Consider the following 21160-nt stretch of genomic DNA (forward strand, 5'->3'; position numbering starts at 1 on the left):
CCAGTCTCGTAATTTTCTCATTTTTTATTTCAGTGCATCGGTACCTACACCGATAAATCACGATTTTAATTCATGAGATTTGGAGGAATGAACTTTGGTTCTCACTTACTGCAGCTCAAAGATACGATGGTTCTGCAAAAACATCTATTGTCAAAAACGCATGCAACAAAAGCAGCCTTTGTCATTTGGTTGGGATGTTCTAGAGTACCTCTACATCTACATTTACATGACTAATCTGCAGTTCTCTCTTCAGTGCTTGGCAGAGGATTCTTCGAACCAACTTCAGAGAGTTTACATACCGTTCCACACCCTAACAATGCTTTGGGAAAAATGAACATTTAACTCTTTATGTACATGCTCTGAATTCTCTTATTCTGCCTACGTAGGATGGAGGCAGTGACATATTTCACATTTAGAAGAGGAAGTTGGTGACTGGAATTTCGTGTAAATATCTCGCCATAACAAAAAGAGCCTTTGTTTTAATGATTGCCGTCCCAACTCTTTTATCATATCCGTGACATTCTCCCCCTATTTCACGATAATACAAAAGGAGACGCCTGTCTCTAACTCTTTTGATGTCCTCTGCCAATCTGGTAAGGTTCCTATACATCACAATATTCTAGCAGAGAACGAACAAGCATTCCTATAGGTACTCTCTTTAGTAGACCTATTGCATCTTCTAAGTGCCCATAATGTTATCTATGTGATCGTTCCAACTTAAGTTTTTGGTAATTATAATTCCTAGACATTTAGTCCAACTAGCAGCCTTAAAAATTTGTGAAATTTGTCGTGTAATCGAAATGTAACGGATTTCTTTTCATATTCTTGTGGATGACCTCACCTTATTCAAAGACAACTGTCACTTTTCTCACCATTCAGATACCGTATCTAAGTCATTCTGCAATTGGTTTCGATCTTCTGATGACATTAGTAGACGGAGAATGACAGTAACATCTGCAAACAATCTAAGAGGGCTGCTCATTTCTTGCCTGTGTTAAGCCTCAGCCTCTGTGATTCTGTAGTTTCAAAAATACTTTTAAAAAACAAGAGAAAAAGATCATATAAACATATGTCCGAAAATCCTTCGTTTTCGAGTTATTAATGAAATCTTAAGTTGAATGCCTTTCCAGGTACAGCCCACCTCATCTTACCTATGCACCTGTTTGCCTCAACATATGATGCTTTGTTGCCAGGTAGACTTGATTGCATTCGGCATTCGTGTATCTTCAACGTGTCTATTGAGTACATGTATTTATACGAGGATTGATCCAGAAGTAAGGTTCGCGTCATTTTCACAAATAGATTGTTTATTCTCCTATAAATTCACATCGTTGGAAAGAAGAAAGTTAGCTCAGTTTTTCTACATCATCGCCATCTTTTTCTATGCATTTTTGTAGACGGTGATCCAATTTCTGTACGTCCATGTTGTAGAAGTCCGCCGCTAACCCGTTGAGGAATTGTTTCACCTCCTCCTTGACTTTGTCGGCGCACCGAAAGCGTTGGCCACCCTTGCTTTCCTTTAAGGGGCTCCGGAAAGGCTCAAAATCATGAAAAGTTCAATTTTTACTTTTTTGCGTTTTCTGAATCTGCAGACTATTACCTTTTAATAGATATATAATTTATTCAATTCCGAAGACTACAACTATTTTTAAATTTTTTTTGAAATGTGTCCTACATGGGCGTGACCCACTGTGGCGCTGTTAAACTGCTGTCAAATGGTGTTATTATTAACGTCCGTGTTCATCAGGTACATTTTAATGATGTGAGATAAAGTATGTGTTGTGGCTAACCTGTGATGGTTCAATATACACTCCTGGAAATTGAAATAAGAACACCGTGAATTCATTGTCCCAGGAAGGGGAAACTTTATTGACACATTCCTGGGGTCAGATACATCACATGATCACACTGACAGAACCACAGGCACATAGACACAGGCAACAGAGCATGCACAATGTCGGCACTAGTACAGTGTATATCCACCTTTCGCAGCAATGCAGGCTGCTATTCTCCCATGGAGACGATCGTAGAGATGCTGGATGTAGTCCTATGGAACGGCTTGCCATGCCATTTCCACCTGGCGCCTCAGTTGGACCAGCGTTCGTGCTGGACGTGCAGACCACGTGAGACGACGCTTCATCCAGTCCCAAACATGCTCAATGGGGGACAGATCCGGAGATCTTGCTGGCCAGGGTAGTTGACTTACACCTTCTAGAGCACGTTGGGTGGCACGGGATACATGCGGACGTGCATTGTCCTGTTGGAACAGCAAGTTCCCTTGCCGGTGTAGGAATGGTAGAACGATGGGTTCGATGACGGTTTGGATGTACCGTGCACTATTCAGTGTCCCCTCGACGATCACCAGTGGTGTACGGCCAGTGTAGGAGATCGCTCCCCACACCATGATGCCGGGTGTTGGCCCTGTGTGCCTCGGTCGTATGCAGTCCTGATTGTGGCGCTCACCTGCACGGCGCCAAACACGCATACGACCATCATTGGCACCAAGGCAGAAGCGACTCTCATCGCTGAAGACGACACGTCTCCATTCGTCCCCCCATTCACGCCTGTCGCGACACCACTGGAGGCGGGCTTCACGATGTTGGGGCGTGAGCGGAAGACGGCCTAACGGTGTGCGGGACCGTAGCCCAGCTTCATGGAGACGGTTGCGAATGGTCCTCGCCGATACCCCAGGAGCAACAGTGTCCCTAATTTGCTGGGAAGTGGCGGTGCGGTCCCCTACGGCACTGCGTAGGATCCTACGGTCTTGGCGTGCATCCGTGCGTCGCTGCGGTCCGGTCCCAGGTCGACGGGCACGTGCACCTTCCGCCGACCACTGGCGACAACATCGATGTACTGTGGAGACCTCACGCCCCACGTGTTGAGCAATTCGGCGGTACGTCCACCCGGCCTCCCGCATGCCCACTATACGCCCTCGCTCAAGTCCGTCAACTGCACATACGATTCACGTCCACGCTGTCGCGGCATGCTACCAGTGTTAAAGACTGCGATGGAGCTCCGTATGCCACGGCAAACTGGCTGACACTGACGGCGGCGGTGCACAAATGCTGCGCAGCTAGCGCCATTCGACGGCCAACACCGCGGTTCCTGGTGTGTCCACTGTGCCGTGCGTGTGATCATTGCTTGTACAGCCCTCCCGCAGTGTCCGGAGCAAGTATGGTGGGTCTGACACACCGGTGTCAATGTGTTCTTTTTTCCATTTGCAGGAGTGTATATCGCTAGTGTGATTGTCGATTGTTTCATGTTTATTTACTCTGTCGTTATCTCGAAAATATTCGTAATTAATTCTGTTTCTTGAATCTCTGTTTTGTTGAACTATAATAATGAGTAAAAGTAAAGTTATTAGAAATCCTCTGAAGGATGGCATCATTGTAAGGTGCAAGGTATTTAGAAATATGGGAATGAAGATAGGTTCTAACATGGTACGAGCGATGCTTGCTTTAGACAAGGAACGCCTTCGGGCTGCAGACAGGCTGTAAAGAGTCTAGAAATACAAGCAAGAGTAAACAGGAGGAGGAACAAGAGGAAGCTGGAGGAGGAGTTTGCATAGGATGAAGATAATCCATCCTATGGACCTGGAACGCACTAAAAAGTTAATCCAATCTTTGTCGCTCGATTCCCAAATCTTTTATTTTCTCATACTAATTACATGTTTCCTAAGGATCTTGCAAACATGTTTGTTTCAAACTTTCAGTAAATGTTACACAGTACATTCTGCATAATTTAACACAGCCTTTTTCCAAAAAATTGTATATTTTCTAATATATAAATAAAAAATTGCAAAAAAATGTTGTGAATTTTCATTACAATTGAAAAAAAATCATCTTTAACAACTGAACTAAAATTTTGTAAAATCCCTGTGTTAAGTTGTAGCCCATATTCCAATAAATCATCTGTAAAAAGTTCAACTTCCTACCTCAAATACTTTGTGAGGAAAGATGTAATTTATAAGCGTTATTTTAACATTGCAAGTATAGGGCGTTCCGGAGCCTCTTAACTTGGGGAACAAGTGATAATCACTAGGCGCGAGGTACCGACTGTAAGGTGGGTGGGGCATCGCAGTCCAACCAAAGTTTGCCGAAAGTTCCTGGGTTTGGCGGGAGACGTGAGGTCAGTCATCCTTCGCGTTGGGCCATCTCGATAACCACCTCCGAACCTGGAGGACTTCCACTCCGTTCTTCATCGTGGACCTTCTTCTGACTAGCGCTAAACTCCCTGTACCATTCCGGTCGTGTTGAACCGACAAACACTTGTTGCCATACACTTGTGGCAATTGACGATGAATATCCGCGGGTCGAGTCCATTCCGCGTGCAAAAAAACGAATTACGGAACGAATCTCTCACTTTACGGGATCAGCAATGGGCATCTCCGTCGCGGACGTCTGCTGAGCCAATACTGTGCGGCGCAGCGAAGCGCGGCCCGGCGCAATCGAGAGCCGCGCACAGTGCGTCGACGGATTTCGCCCAGCACTTTCCCGTGCAGCTGGAGTCGTAACACGACGCCCTGTACTTGCACGAAAAGTATTATCCAACATGGTGGCGTTGCTGTCAGGGTTCCTCCGAGCCATAATCCGTAGGTAGGTCATCCACTCCAGCAGTAGCCTTTCGGCGGCCTGAGCGAGGCATGTCATCGACAGTTCCTGTCTCTCTGTATCTCCTCCATGTCCGAACGACATCGCTTTGGTTCACTCCGAGACGCCTGGACACTTACCTTGTAGAGATCCTTTCCTGGCACAAAGTAACAACGCGGACGCGATCGTACCGTGGTATTGACCATCTAGGCATGGTTGAACTACAGACAACACGAGTCGTGTACCTCTTTCCTGGTGGAATGACTGGAACTGATCGGGTGACGCACCCCCCCCCCCCCCCCCCCGTCTAAAACCCATCGATGGTTGTTTACGTCTTTGGGCGGATTAAGTGACATCTCTGAACAGTCAGAGGGACTCTGTCTGTGACGCAATACCTAATACAGGAGTTCTGGGAACCGGGGTGATGCAAAAACTTTTTTTTTGTGAGCGCTAGAAAACGGTATAGTACAGTCAAACCCATTAACAGAGCGCACTGGTCGCTTTGAAGCGCTACAGACCTGCACGGTGGTCACGTGATACTCGTCTGCTGAGGTAATTCAGGCAGTCAGGTAGTGGGTATGTGCGAGTCGACAGTATGAAATTCGCAGCAGCAGGATTGGACAAGGTGCAGAGGCGACTGGAAAACACTAAAGAGATACTCAGGTTCGAGGTAGCCACCACCACGCCGTGAAAGAAGTTGCCTCATTTGCCGGTGTATCAACGCGGACAGTCCAAGCTGTTCACATAAAAAGAACATAACTGAAAGTGATAGAAGTCGCCTGGGAGAAACTGCTGCTGTCGGTGAATGCAGATGTATCTCAACAGGTTTCCTAGTGAAAATCACATATAGGCGGCTACTTTGCCAACACCACAGCCCCAAAGACTCGTAAAATTGCTCATTTTCAGTGGGCCGAACACAGAAAATGGACAGTAACTGATGGCAGGCGTGTAGTGCGATTCGACAATTTGAGATGTTGCTTCTTTTCAAATTACATGATCCGTCACGTGCACTGGTGCGCCAAAGAAACGTTTAAAGTGCAATTCGTAGAGTGTTTATTTCAGGGCAGCGATGGTTGTGTGATGTTATGGGGTCTTTCGTCATACCAATAACTCCACCTAGTTATTCAAGTTATGTGTATGCGCCATACCTGAAGAAACCGATGTTTCTTTCGATATTCTCGGTGGTCAGCTCCTACCCTTTCTTCTACATCTTCATAATAAGTGTGCCAGGCCTAGGGTGGCTGCATATGATGCTAGTTTGGCGAACACTCAGACATCCTAATCGCACCTCCAAAGGTCCGCTAAATCCCTATTCCTAATCCTGTAGGGAAGTCCAGCACTATTTGCAACAGCAGGGCAATCAACAACTCTGGAGTTTGATAGCTCTACAGGATTCGATCATCCATGAGTGGTTCAGCTGTATGTGCCATACCTGAAGAAACAGATGGGCTCTCTTCATAGTTGAATTGAGGCCATTACAAAGGCTACAGGGATGTCGCACGACTTTAGCATCATGTCTGCTGATACTGAAAAGTTTTATTACCATTGTGCTTACGTACCATCGTCTTCAACAAACTTTCCTCTGTGAACAAGGTATGGGGCTCTATGTACCTCTGATGCTATCCTTCTTCGTCTAAATCTACATACATACCCTGCAAGCCGGCAGTTGGCGGATGGATCTTCTGGGACTATTTTCGATCACGTGAGTGGCGTAGGAAAATACTCCCGTTGTCGATCGTGTCCTCTAGCACTTCTGTGGATCCGCAGTTCACGGGTAGCGTGCCCTGGCGGCCGTTGACTGAGACACGACGAGGCTGTGTTTTGCTCCCTTACAGCGTCCACGGTCGTACAGGAAACGTCTGATTTGTTTACACTTGCTGTGTTGAAGACATCCCGCATCTCTGTTCTGTCATGCGGGAAGTCGATGTCGCAGGCGGACGGGACGTAACGCTGTATGTCCGGCAGAACAGAAAGGACTCCGTTACGTTCATCAACTATCTTAGCTTCGTTCTATCACGTCTTCTTTCTCCGTTACATTAGTGATTATGGAGAAGTAACAGCTAAACATGGGGTGATGAACTGATAATCCAATCTCGCTCAGTGAAATAACGTCTTATGAGCAAGCTAGTAGTGAAAAGTGACCTAACAGAGTGCTCACAACATTTGTACCTATCCCACATAACACAATGACGATGCGGTTGGACACTGAAAAGACATTGCTTTACAACTCCCCTTACTCTTTGTTGCTAGGAAAGTTGTAGTTTTGGAAAAAAATCTTAGGGATGCTCAGGAGATTTTCACATAAACGGTGAAATGCCTCTGCAATTATTAATGAAAACTTTTATTTTCATTTCTTAGAACAAGGACAAGGCGTTCAGCATGTATTTACAGTAAATATCATAACATTCATAATAAACATCAGGTTGTCCCCTAACACACAACGATTTAGATTTATAAATTTATAAATAATTTGAAACGACAGTAAAAGCGATTATCGCCGAGAGACTGAGGTAACCATTCATGATGAAAAATAAGGGGTCTTATTGTCCCTGGTTCATCCGAGATACACACAGAAAGAATGCTGTCCTGTTGTTTACTATTCAGTATGGTAACTCAACGGTGGCAAAGGGGGGAAGCAGTACTGCAAAAAGCCGAAATCCCCCTAGCATACAGATACTCATTCTGTTTGATGTTCTGACCTCCATGAAATGCATTGTGACAATATGTAGCAACATGAGAATGGCCAGCGAACAATAATTACTGATACCAGCTCAGAAAGTCGTCACAACGAACAACAGAGAACCCACTGAAAGGAAATCAGCCTGAGGCTTTTCACACGAAATATTGCAATGAAGGGTCTTGTGGTGCACCTACTGTAAGACCTTCGGTACACACACCATCGCCGGCCGTAGTGGCCGTGCGGTTGAGGCGCTGCCGTCTGGAACCGCAAGACCGCTACGGTCGCAGGTTCGAATCCTGCCTCGGGCATGGATGTTTGTGATGTCCTTAGGTTAGTTAGGTTTAACTAGTTCTAAGTTCTAGGGGACTCATGACCTCAGCAGTTGAGTCCCATAGTGCTCAGAGCCATTTGCACCATTTTTTTTTACACACACCATCAGATTATTTGACTTGTCACGCTAACGAAGTAGGCGAGTGTCAGCAATATGTCTCGTGGTCTTATCGTGGCGTGTTTATCTTCTGCTGTTAGGTCAGACGATAGAGTAGCAGATTGACGGTGACCAGCTTTAAACAGAACTTGATTAATTTTCCCACACATTTATTAAAATAATAAAAAGGATAGACATTAGGTAATCTGATTCTGGATGCTGTTTACAATTGACAATCTGAAGTTCCTTTCGTCTTGGTACGTTAATCTTATTCTCACATATCTCTGATACTTGACAAAGTGTCTATAACATTTATCTTCATGGCTACGTACAGGAATATGATAATCTTATTTGGTGCAGACTGAAACTTGACTATAGACTGGTACAGACCAATGTAGACTGGTGCAGACAAATGCAGACTAATGCAGACTGACTAATCGGAGGTCTGTACACTCATTATAATACCTTGCATGTTCAGGTATCACTGTGCGAGTGTGATCCACGAGGAAAAAATGTTCTAAGTTAGCAGCAATCACATTAATACACAGATCGGCGGAAGCAGAATTTGGTCCATCTCTAAGGCAGCGCCATCTCGTAGTGCGGAGATGGACGAGCGCTGCGCCTGCGCTGTTGTGCTTAGCGGGGCGCGCTCTGGTGGGAAAGTTGTGTATGCGCTGAGACGAATTGCTGTCCTACAGGCCCGGGTGGGATTCCTGGCTGGGTCGGGGATTTTTCTCCGCTGAGGGACTGGGTGTTGTGTTGTCTTCATCATCATTTCATCCCCATCCGGCGCGCAGGTCGCCAAATGTGGCGTCGAATATAATAAGACGTGCACCAAGGCTGCCGGACTTGCCCCGTAAAGGGCCTACTGGCCAATGACGCCAAACGCTCGTTTCCATTTTCATTACAAGAGATTTACCAACTTACAACCGACTACTGTGGCGATTAAAGCTCACCTCGCTTCATCATTCTAAGCATGTCAAAATACCGTCAAAATGAAATAAAAACGCCATACCTGCTGATTGTGAAGATTTACAATCTGATCACGTTGAAACGAAGTCTCATTCGTGAACAGTGCACTTTCACTAAAGTGAGGGTTGACACATTCTCGTATGAATCATTCACAGAAATGTACTCGCACAGGAAAATGATCTGCTGACAATGCCTGCACACGCTGTACATGGTATGGGTACGGCAGGTTATCCTGCAGCATTCTCCAGTCAGACACGTGGTCAACATACTTTGTTGCAGCTGCTTATCTTGCGCTGATACTAGAGGAAATTGCTCATTCAGGTGAGGTGTCCTGGCCCTTCTAGGCTTCCCCTAGTGGCGAGTAGCATACTTAAACTCCCATGCACCCTAATATGGTGCTCTGGACATTTCGTGTAAGAAAACGCTTCCTGTGAGATTGGTACATTCATGAACCACCACTAGTGTATTCACAAAAAGTTTTGAATTGTCCTTAGAACCAGCAATGCTTTTAACCAGTCCCTTGCTGAATTATCGACACACGTGCGAGCACTAACAATCCCCCCCCCCCTTTTTTTAACTTCTCACATATTGTGCATATACTACGACCAACAGAAACGTGTGCAGTAAAATGAAACTTAAATCGAAGAACTGGTGTCTCTAAAATTTTATGACATGAGAATACAGTTACAAAGGTACAGAAAACATCATTGAAGAACATAATAATACAGATAAAATTTGTAGTAATACAAGCTTTACAAAAGAATAGAAATAAACATGTATATATCAGTGTTGCAGGAATTATGACATAAGTAAATAAATAAAAAAATGAGAAGAGCTTTCGAAACATTAACTTCACACAAGAGCATTAAAACAGAACAGAATAAATAATGTCCAAACATCTGTACAAAGTAAAATATTATTAATGCAAATTACGAGGGCTGTCCAGAAAGTAAGTTACGATCGGTCGCGAAATGACTATGAAAATCCGATAAAGCTTTGCAAAGACGTGTTGGGCAGTGTCTCTAGTATGACCCTAGGTAGAATTATGTCGCTCTTTTCATTCCTGAGCTCTTAGTGAGCGTGTTAAGATGTTATAGAAAATAGTGTCTCCCGCGAAGTACGAAGGCCTGGTGAGAATTTTCCCCTGAAGCTATGCAACCAACATTACATAACTGTCGTGCGGTTTCTTCTTCAAGATAATTCTCAGCCTCATTCTGCAGGGGCAATGAAGATGCTCGTGCAGCATTTCAATTGGAAATGTTTGGTTACCCACAATAAAGCCCGTAATTGTCTCCCTCTGAGTTTCATCTCTGCTCAAACGAACCGCTGGCTATGAAGACAACATTTTGGCACAGACAACGAGCTTTAGGCCAGCGTAGAGAATTGGCGGAAAGCACTGGCGGCTGCCTTCTATGATGAGGGTATTGGAAAGTTGGTACAACGCTACGACGAATGTCTGAGTGAGAACGGCGACTACGTAGAGAAGTAGCTGAAAGGTGTAGCTAACCGTTACAAATTAAACATTTCTGATTTTCACTGTGATTTTTATTTCGCCATCAATCGTAACTTACTTTCTGGACAGCCCTCGTATATTTGAGGATAACAGCATTCCTCATCATAGTGAATGTAGCTTAGAAAAATTCAACACAATAACTCTTATCAGCTAAACACATAAAGACAGGAAGAACACAAATACACAAGGGTACACAAACACATAACGGAATAAGACAAAAGGAAAGGACAGAATTTGTTTTCAGTATGAGATTTGGTACTGCAGTCCAACCCAAATCTTCATTCCATAGATCTTTCCTCTTATTTCAACATTTGTTCCCACTTAAAAATCCTATCTAAGCATGCTTTCTGTATTTATATGTTCAAATATTTCTTACCTCATTATTTATTTTCCATTATCTTACCTCATCATTTATTTCCAAGAAAATCCTATAAACCTGTTGTCTTTAAACCCTTCTTTTTTGTTCATATCTTCTTTCAAAATAATTACTCTTCATTGTACACTACTTTTTTGGCCAACCCTTTTTCTTATACCTTGTCAATACATTTCTTCCAATTCATCACAACATGTGTTTGCCACGATCAATGTCATTATAAGGTAAGTAGAAAATTATCTCTAACATGGCAATAAAAAATTTGCAGACCCTTGTCCTTACAGCACATCTTCCTGAAAGTTTGGCCATAAATTTTTGTTACACGCTGTATGTATTGGGTGAGCCACATAAGATATAACACTTCTTTTATTTCACGAAACTTTAATCGTCTTATCTTCTCTGTCAGAAGAGGAACCGAAACTGGAATGGCTCTGTTAAACGGAACAATGTGATTTGGTACAGGCATTTTAGGGCTCTCGGAAAGGAGAGTGCACTTGCTGATGCTGATGTTTGCGTTGAAACTTTTCGCAAAAAGTCTAACAAGGGGAAGCCCTCAGACACGGCCAACCGATTCGGCTCAAATTTGGCCGATCGCTTGTGTACAACCTAAAACGAAGGAATCTAAGATATTTTGGGTCAATACCCCCGCGTTTTTGAGAAAATCACCACTAAAAGTTATGACGAGCAATCGACTCAAAATTGGCGGGATCGATAGATAATTGTAAATAGAGCATTTTTCATTATCAGGTATGGGGCCCGCAAACGCAAACTTTTCGAGAAACCGGGGAAAGAAACTTTTACAACTGCCGCTTCTGTACCCCCGTGGTAAACGCTTTTCGCCGTCAGCAGCGATAGTCGCCGGCGCGGTAGCTCGGCGTGTTCGGTCAGAGGGTTAGCTGCCCTCTTTAATAAAAAACTGAGTTAAAGGCTCAACACTGAACTTGAACGGGTGTCATGGGCCATCCACACCGAACAAGTTAATCTAACAAGAGAAGAACAATAAAAAAAATTGCGCAACGGCCATGGTAACTGGCTGGGATTCGGAGAACCCGGGTCGGAATCTCGAAGAAACCTAGCGGATGTTCTTCTTGTCGTTTGTATTTTTCCATATCTCAATTGATAGGGATAGGAGGATTAATAATTTAAGTAAATCAATAAGGAATGATAATATTAAGGTAGGCAAATAAATTTCTCAAACGCCGAGAAACAGAACTGCCTGCTTCCGGTAGTGCGTTGATAATGCATCTGTCTTGCAACACTTTTACAAACCAAAACACAGCGTCGGTAACTTCCCACTTGCCATCGCCTGTGACAGGCTCCCAACTATATATTACAACGCTAGTCGAAGGGTGTACATCCTCCATTATTTTATGCACCTGAAAGATATTGTTGTGCATTGGCAGGAGAGCCAACACCAGTTATGAGAGGAAGCCGAAAGGCACGCGTTTTAGCTCACGCAAGCTGGCGTGAGGTCTTGAACAGGTCAAGGAAATTAGACTTTAGCAAAAAACTTATGTAGCTGCTGGAATACTTAACTTTAATCCGTAAATGGTGAACGTCGCTCTTGACGGTACATGTTTTACAGTATCAATAGTAACTGGTAATGGCGCCTTGCTAGGTCGTAGCAAATGACGTAGCTGCAGGTTGTGCTAACTATCGTTTCGGCAAATGAGAGCGTAATTTGTCAGTGAACCATCGCTAGCGAAGCCGGTTGTACCACTGGGGCGAGTGCTAGGAAGTCTAGACTAGAGCTGCCGTGTGGCGGCGCTCGGTCTGCAATCACTGATAGTGGCGACACGCGGGTCCGACGTATACTAACGGACCGCGGCCGATTTAAAGGCTACCACCTAGCAAGTGTGGTGTCTGGCGGTGACACCACAGATATGACACAACAAACAATAACTGGTTACTACCGCATAAACAGACGTGCTAATTACTACAAACTACATACAGTACTCGTCATATGTTACTTACGGAAGAACATTGTATTCATTCACAAAACGTATTTCATTCGGCGCGTTAACAATGGAAAAATCACTCCATGTATCCGCGAGGTTCGCGGCAGCCTAATGACGGAAAACAATTCTTTCCGATTGACCTCTATTAGGCTCGTTCTGGACACCTTCACACTTCCAGGTGCACAACTATGATATGGCGAAGAGGCAACCGGGACAACGTAACTCTCCCTGCGTGCATTCTGTCCCGTGCCTCGCTGTAAACAAGCGTCGCGCGGTTGGCTATCTGTGATCCCTCGTGAGGAATTCGCAGCACTCTTACTCGGAATTTTTTGCACGTGACAAGGCTTAAAACTTTAAACTAACTCGCGGCGTTTGGTAAATTAATTTGCCTACCTTATTATTATCATTTCTTATTGATTTTCTTACTTTATTAAGCCTCCTATCCCTATCAACTGAGATATGGAAAAATACAAACGAAAAGAATAACATCCGCTAGGTTTCTTTGAGATTGCAACCCGGGTTTTTCGATTGCCAGCTAGTTACCTTGGCCGCTGCGCTTTCGGCACTGTCGGTGAAAACGTTTACCATGTGAATATAGAAGCGGCAGTTGTAAAAGTTTCTTTCCTCGATTTCTGGAAAAGTTTGCATTTGCTGGCCCCATAGCTGACGATGAAGAGGCTCTATTTACAATTATCTATCGATCCCGCCAATTTTGAGTCGATTGCTCGTCATAACGTTTAGGGGCGATTTTCTCAAAATTGCGGGGGTGTTGACCCAAAATATCTTAGAGTCCTTCGTTTTAGGGAGCACATAAGCGACCTGACAAATTTGAGCCGAATCGGTTGGCCGTGTCTGAGGCCTTCCCCTTGTAAGTAATGTACTATTTCATTGTAAACACTATCGCGAGGGGGCGCGGGGGAGGCTCTCATGCCAGGCATCTCTCAAAACAAGTCGTATGGACACTATAATATTACATATCGTTCACTATCACAAGCACAGTGGTTAGCACACTGGATTCAGATTCGGAAGGGCGACGGTTCTACATCTACATCTACATGGATACTCTATAAATCACATTTAAGTGCCTGGCAGAGGGTGCATCGAACCGCCTTTACAATTCTCTATTATTCCAATCTCGTACAGCGCGCGGAAAGAATGGACACCTATGTCTTTCCGTACGAGCTCTGATTTCCCTTATTTCCTATGTAGATCGGTGTCAACAAAATATTTTCATATTCGGAGGAGAAAGTTTGTGATCGGAATTTCGTGAGGAGATTTCGTCGAAAGAAAAACGCCTTTCCTTTAAAGATGTCCAACCCAAATCCTGTATCATTTCTGTGACACTCTGTACCATATTTCGCGATAATACAAAATGTGCGGTCCTTCTTTGAACGTTTTCGTTGTACTCCGTCAGTCCTATCTAGTAAGGATACCACACCGCGCAGCAGTATTCTAAAAGAGGACGGACAAGCGTAGTGTAGGCAGTCTCCATAGTAGGTCTGCCAATAAAACGCAGTCTTTGGTTAGCCTTCCCCACAACATTTTCTGTGTGTTCCTTCCAATTTAAGTTGTTCGTAGTAGTAATACCTAGGTATTTGCTTGAATTTACGGCTTTTAGATTACACTGATTTATCGTGTAACCGAAGCTTAACGAGTTCCTTTTAGCACTCATATGTATGGCCTCACACTTTTCACTATTTAGAGTCAGCTGCTACTTTTCGCACAATTCAGATAATTTTTCTAAATTGTTTTTCTGGTTGTTTTGATCTTCTGATGACTCTATTAGTCGATAAACGACAGCGTCATCTGCAAACAACCGAAGACGGTTGCTCAGATTGTCTCTCAAATCGTTTACGTAGATGAGGAACAGCAAAGGGCCTATGACATTACCTTGGGGAACGACAGAAATCACTTCTGTTTTACTCGATCACTTTCCGTCAGTTACTGTGACCTCTCTGATAGGAAATCACAAATCCAGTCACATAACTGAGACGATATTCCATAAGCACTCAATTTCACTACGAGCCGCTTGTGTTGTACTGTGCCAAGAAGCCTTCCGTAAATCTAGAAATACAGAATCGATCGGAAATCCCTTGTCAATAGCACTCAGCGCTTCATGAGAATAAAGAGCTTGTTGTGTTTCACAAGAACGATGTTTTCTAAACCCACGTTGACTGTGTGTCAATAAACCGTTTCCTTCGAGGTAATTCATAGTGTTCGAACACAATATATGTTCTAAAATCCTGCTGCATATCGACGTTAACGATATGGGCCTGTAATTTAGTGGATTACTCCTACTACCTCTCTTGCTTCTCCCTACTTATACCTCCAGAGGAATCACGAATGTAAAATTAGAGAGATTCGAGCGCGCACGGAGGCTTTCCGGCAGTCGTTCTTCCCGCGAACCATACGCGACTGGAACAGGAAAGGAAGGTAATGACAGTGGCACGGAAAGTGCCCTCCACCACACACCGTTGGGTGGCTTGCGGATTATAAATGTAGATGTAGATGTAAAAGATTCTACAATAACGGGACCAACGACGACGGAAGAGAATCGTTGAGCGTGGCATAACTGCAACCCTTACGCAAATTGCTACAGATTTCAATGCTCGGCCATCAATAATGTCGGCGTGCGAACCATTCAACGAAACATCATCGATATGGGCTTTCGGAGCTGAAGGCCCACTCGTGTACCCTTGAGACTGCACGACACATAGCTGTAGGCATCTCCTGCGCCCATCAACACCGACATTGGACTATTGATGACTAGAAAAGTACTGCCTGGTCGAACGACGCGTGGATGGACGTGTTAGGGTATGCAGACAACCTCATGAATCCATGGACCCTGCATGTGAGCAGGGGACTGTTCAAGCTAGTGGAGGCTCTGTGATGGTGTGGGGCGTGTACAGTTGGAGTCATATGGGACCCCTGATACGTTTAGATACGACTGTGACAGAGCTGACGTAAGCATCCTGTTTGACACCAGCACCCATTCATGTCTATTGTGCATTCCGATGGACTTGAGAAATTCCAGCAGGACAGTGCGACACCCCACACGTTCAGAATTGCTACAGAATGACTCCAGGAACACTCTTCTCAGTTTAAACGCTTCCGCTGACCACCAATCTCCGCAGATATGAGCATATCTGTGATGCGTTGCAAAGTGTTGTTCAGAAGAGACCTCCACCCTCTCGCACTCTTACGGATTTATACAGTATTCACGGTGTCAATTCCTTTCTACACTACTTCAGACATTAGTCGAGTCCATCCCACGTCGTGTTACGACACTTCTACGTGCTCGCGGGAGCCATACACGATATTAGGTGTGTGTACCAGTTTCTTTGGTTGTTAATGTAGTTTCATAAGGGTAGAATTATCATATTAGCAGATAATGTTACTTACCTTGATATGGCTTTCTCGTTGTCTAGTGTGTATGTTCCTGTTTATTCTAATTTATGTGTCCAAGGGCTCTTGTTTCAGTAAAAATCGCTGGAACACTTCTGCTTTTTGATATCATCAGTATTTATTGGTAAATTCCTAACATTTTTTACAACAGCACCTGTTAAGTAAATGCATTGTGCAACATTTCATCACAACACAACATACTTGATAGTTACATTGACCGATCTCGACAACAACTGAAACTATTATGGCGCGTTTGGTGCCAATGAGTATTACATACATAGCTGTCAGGTCATTCTAGAATAGGATGTAGTTCAAATGAATTTTATTATGACTGTCTTAATTGAAATTAGTTTTCAGCTGTAATTTATATAATGTTTTCTAGAAATAATTATTTATATAAAGATTTATGCCCCTAATAATTAATAATGAAGGTTGAAAATTTTGATAAAGGTTGGAAATATTTATAAGGGTTGCAAATTTTGATAAAGGTAGCAAATTTGGACTCTATAAAAACTATCAGCTTCATATAATTTTAGATTGAAATACCAATAGTAAAATTACAAAAACTGAAAATTAAAACAAATTTTGTTTGCATGAAAACTAAAGTATAACAATATTAGTTTCACTGTAAAGTGGTGTTCGAATAATTTAAGTTAAGAATTGTGATTACTAATCTTCGTGCATCAAGATCGATGTTTCTAAATGGATCGATGTGATAAATAAAATTATATTACCAGAAAAATTTGGTAATCAAATATACATGGTGGTTATGATTAAACTTTCGTTACGTGAGAGAGAGTGATAAACGAGTGATCGCAGGTCAAGGAAATTTTGTAGACACTTTTGTAAGGACAATGGCAACGGCATTGCCGCAGTGGATACACCGGTTCCCGTCAGATCACCGAAGTTACGCACTGTCGGGCGTAGCCGGCACTTGGATGGGTGACCATCTGGGCCGCCATGCGCTGTTGCCATTTTTCGGGGTGCACTCAGCCTCGTGATGCCAAATCAGGAGCTACTCCACCGAATAGTAGCGGCTCCGGTCAAAGAAAACCATCATAACGACCGGGAGAGCGGTGTGCTGACCACACGCCCCTCCTATCCGCATCCGCATCCTCATCTGAGGATGACACGGCAGTCGGATGGTCCCGGTGGGCCACTTGTGGTCTGAAGACCGAGTGCTTTGTAAGGACATTCGAAGAGAAGTAACAAGTAAACCATTGAAAGAAAGACATTTTAGTTTGCACATGAGAGGGTAACATTTATTAATTTCTACCATGCTTACGTAACAGGTTACAAACGTTGCTCAGTGAGATGACCATTTGCATCCACAACAGCTTGTACAAAAGCCTTTTAGTGTTAAAATTTGTGCATAATGGTCTGAAAGGCCATTCACCCTTTTACTAACAGAGTGCCCACCTAAAGATGAAGAATGAATAAAACTGTTGTCTATGGCTGCGCTACTGTTCCCCTGCACCCTAGATGGAAAAAAAACACAGCCTGCATCAGATCATATGAATTTAGGAGATCTACCAACATCCTTTTTCTTGCACAGTCACGTACAAAATTAATACTGGAGTCGCCACTTATAACCAACTCCTGGTTCTTTCTATAAAGTGAATCAAGAGCCCTCTCTAGCTTGAGCAGAAACGCTCTGAAGTCAGAGTTGGGGGACCAATAAAGAACAACATTTGGAAGTTTAGTTTCACTAATTTCAACTGCCCCTGCACAACATTCAAATTTCTGTTCAGTGGAGTGCCGTGATACTTCTATGGACTCAAACGGAATGCTGTTTTATATGTACATGGCCACTCCCAAATTCCTCAAGGAACTCCTTGAAAAACAGCCAGCTAATCTGTATCCTGGTAAAAGAAGCCTCTGAATTGTCAAATTATTTCAGTGGCGCTCCGGTAAACCAATAACCTCAGAGTCAACATCTATAAGCAAATCACTAACTTCATCTCTAATACCTCTTATATTTTGATGAAACATGCTAATTCCTTCTCTACTTGGAAACATGAGGTCCCCTGAGGGTGATTCCTTAGTTAGAGGGACTTCCTTTAAGCAGGTATGCCTATCAGCTGACTTCAATGTAAAAAAGGTGCAGCTCTAATACTAAGAATATATAATTCAACTCAAGTGAGGCCAAAATTTATGCGGTGTCGGACATTTCAGTTTAAGTACAAATGTTAAGAGTAGGCAAGCTTCATTACTTTTAAAAACTGGCCGCAAGCCGTATTTCTTGTAAAGTAAAGCCTCGCTTCTTAATCAGCGACTGTGACGAGGCGTACCGTGTGCCTTTCCACGGTCCGGGCGGCTGCCCCCGTCGGTGGTTCGAGTCCACCCTCGGGCTTGGGTGTCCAAAAAATGGTTCAAATGGCTCTGAGAACTATGGGACTTAACATCTATGGTCATCAGTCCCGTAGAACTTAGAACTACCTAAACCTAACTAACCTAAGGGCATCACACACATCCATGCCCGAGGCAGGATTCGAACCTGCGGCTGTAGCGGTCACGCGGTTCCAGAATGAAGCGCCTAGAACCGCACGGCCACACCGGCCGGCGGCATGGGTGTGTCTGTTGTCCTTAGCGTAAGTTATTTTAAGTCAGGTTATGTAGTGTGTAGGCTTAGAGACCGATGCCCTCAGCAGTTTGATCCCTTAAGAATTCACACACATTTGAACATTTTCGTACCGAGTGCAGTGCGGTGGTTTGCCCGCAGCTGCCGACTGAGGGCCCTGGCGACCTCTTGCCGGTGATGGTCCACATCCACGGCGGCGGTCTGGTCGGGGGCTCCGGCAACATGGATTTCGGCAGACCCGACTTCCTCATCCGCTACGGCGTCGTCTTCGTCTCCCTCAACTACCGCCTCGGAGTCCTCGGTGAGTACATTAATACCGTATCAGTCAGGTTACGGTGACCAGTCAATTCTGGGTATAAAAGAGAACGAGGGTTGTATGTAAAGTGAGTCGCAGCGATCCCGTTAGAACTGAATCTAACTGTCTATAATTCCAGTGCTTCACCGCAAAATATTCATCAGTTCACTGTCTCTAGATGGTCATCATTGTCGGGTCCTGCTCATTCGTCTCTTATATCGCGCTGCTTTCTCGGATAGCTGTACAACAATTCATGCAAATCACATTAATGGTTTTTATTGCAATAAGGTAGATTGATCCACAATGTCGTGTCACAAGGTATTCAAGACATGCAAATAATCAGTGTCTTTCGCTACATAGAAGGACCATGCAAGTAATGGATACAGATCACAAGTAAAAACTCTTCTAGTGCTGTCTTCTAGTCCGGGTCCACAAGTGTCCGTCTTCTACGGCCGAGGCTGGTAGGAGCGTGACTTATATTCTCTTCGGTTAGAGGCCCCTGTCGTGGTGCGGTCCTAGTCAGCGTACTATTGGCTGACGTTGTCTCACTGCCTTCTCTGCTGTTGCGTTCTTCATCTTCGTGCCGGCGCTTGTCGTTACCCCGGAACAATCATAGTACGGAATCGATAAAAACTGATGCGAGCTTCCGATGAAAGAGAATTAAAGTCATATTTACTAAGATGATATCTGTTCTTTCGGACCAAGCAGCTCGTTAGAATTAAATTATAATGAAATGAACACCCTTACCTGCTTACAGGCGCTGACATACGTCAACGGGGACAGATGAAAATGTGTGCCTTCGTAAATATATAGTTAGGGCTCACCGGCCACTTGACCATCTTCTTCTTCTGTGGGAATGCACAAACAGTGCCCGAACTCTTACGGGAATCGGCAACGCTCCGCGAGTAATGAGTATAATGCGCGGGGCCACTACGAATGTAGTGCGGGACAATACGTTGAGAATGTGGGTTTGCGGGAGGTTTGCCAGAGATAAATCCCTGCAGTCGCGCTATCCTCTCTGTCCTCGGGGGCTCAGATAGATAGAGCCTCTGCCATGTAAGCAGGAGACCACAGGTTCGAGTCCCGGTCGGGGCACACATTTTCATCTGTCCCCGTTCACGTATGTCAACGCCTGTAAGCAGCTCAGGGTGTTCATTTCAATGTAATACAATTAAAGTCAATGTACACTACTGGCCATTAAAATTGCTACACCAAGAAGAAACGCAGATGATAAACGGGTATTCATTGGACAAATATATTATACTAGAACTGACATATGATTACATTTTCACGCCATTTGGGTGCATAGATCCTGACAAATAAGTGCCCAGAACAACCACCTGCGGCCGTAGTAACAGCCTTGATACGCCTGGGCATTGAGTCAAACAGAGCTTGGATAGCGTGTACAGGTACAGCTGCCCATGCAGCTTCAACACGATACCACAGTTCATCAAGAGTAGCGACTGGCGTATTGTGACGAGCCAGTTGCTCGGCCACCATTGACCAGACGTTTTCAGTTGGTGAGAGATCTGGAGGATGTGCTGGTCAGGGCAGCAGTCGAACATTTTCTGTATCCAGAAAGGCCCGTACATGACCTGCAACATGCGGTCGTGCATTATCCTGCTGAAATGTAGGGTTTCGCAGGGATCGAATGAAGGGTAGAGCCACGGGTCGAAACACATCTGAAATGTAACGTCCACTGTTCAAAGTGCCGTCAATGCGAACAAGAGGTGACCGAGACGTGTAACCAATGGGCACCCCATACCATCCCGCCAGTATGGCGATGACGAATACACGATTCCAATGAGCGTTCACCGCGATGTCGCCAAACACGGATGCGACCATCATGATGCTGTAAACAGAAACTGGATTCATCCGAAATAATGACGTTTTGCCATTCGTGCACCCAGGTTCCTCGTTGAGTACACGATCGAGGGCTCCTATCTGTTTCTGCAGCGTCAAGGGTATCCGCAGCCACGGTCTCCGATCCGATGGTCCATGCTGCTGCAAACGTCGTCGAACTGTTCGTGCAGATGGTTGTTGTCTTGCAGACGTCCCAATCAGTCGACTCAGGGATCGAGACGTGGCTGCACGATCCGTTACAGCCATGTGGATAAGATGCCTGTCATCTCGACTGCTAGTGGTACGAGGCCGTCGGGATCCAGCACGGTGTTCCGTATCACACTCCTGAACCCACCGATTCCATATTCTGCTAACAGTCATTGGACCTCGACCAACGCGAGCAGCAATGTCGCGATACGATAAACCCCAATCGCGATAGGCTACAATGCGACCTTTATCAAAGTCGGAAACGTGATGGTACGCATATCTCCTCCTTCCACGAGGCATCACAACAACGTTTCACCA

General features: G+C 44.5%; 1 protein-coding gene and 1 pseudogene across 1 annotated transcript in view; both read left to right on the forward strand.

The window, feature by feature from the left end:
* Positions 1-21160, forward strand: part of LOC126106432 (esterase FE4-like) — a 201960-nt gene that overhangs the window by 42780 nt on the left and 138020 nt on the right. The window contains exon 3 of the mRNA XM_049912712.1: positions 18640-18799. Within this exon, the coding sequence (XP_049768669.1) occupies positions 18640-18799 (160 nt within the window). The remainder of the gene's footprint in view (positions 1-18639; positions 18800-21160) is intronic.
* Positions 16774-16891, forward strand: LOC126106977 (5S ribosomal RNA; annotated as a pseudogene).

This window comes from Schistocerca cancellata, chromosome 10 (assembly GCF_023864275.1).
Source record: "Schistocerca cancellata isolate TAMUIC-IGC-003103 chromosome 10, iqSchCanc2.1, whole genome shotgun sequence".
NCBI classification, from domain to species: domain Eukaryota; kingdom Metazoa; phylum Arthropoda; class Insecta; order Orthoptera; family Acrididae; genus Schistocerca; species Schistocerca cancellata.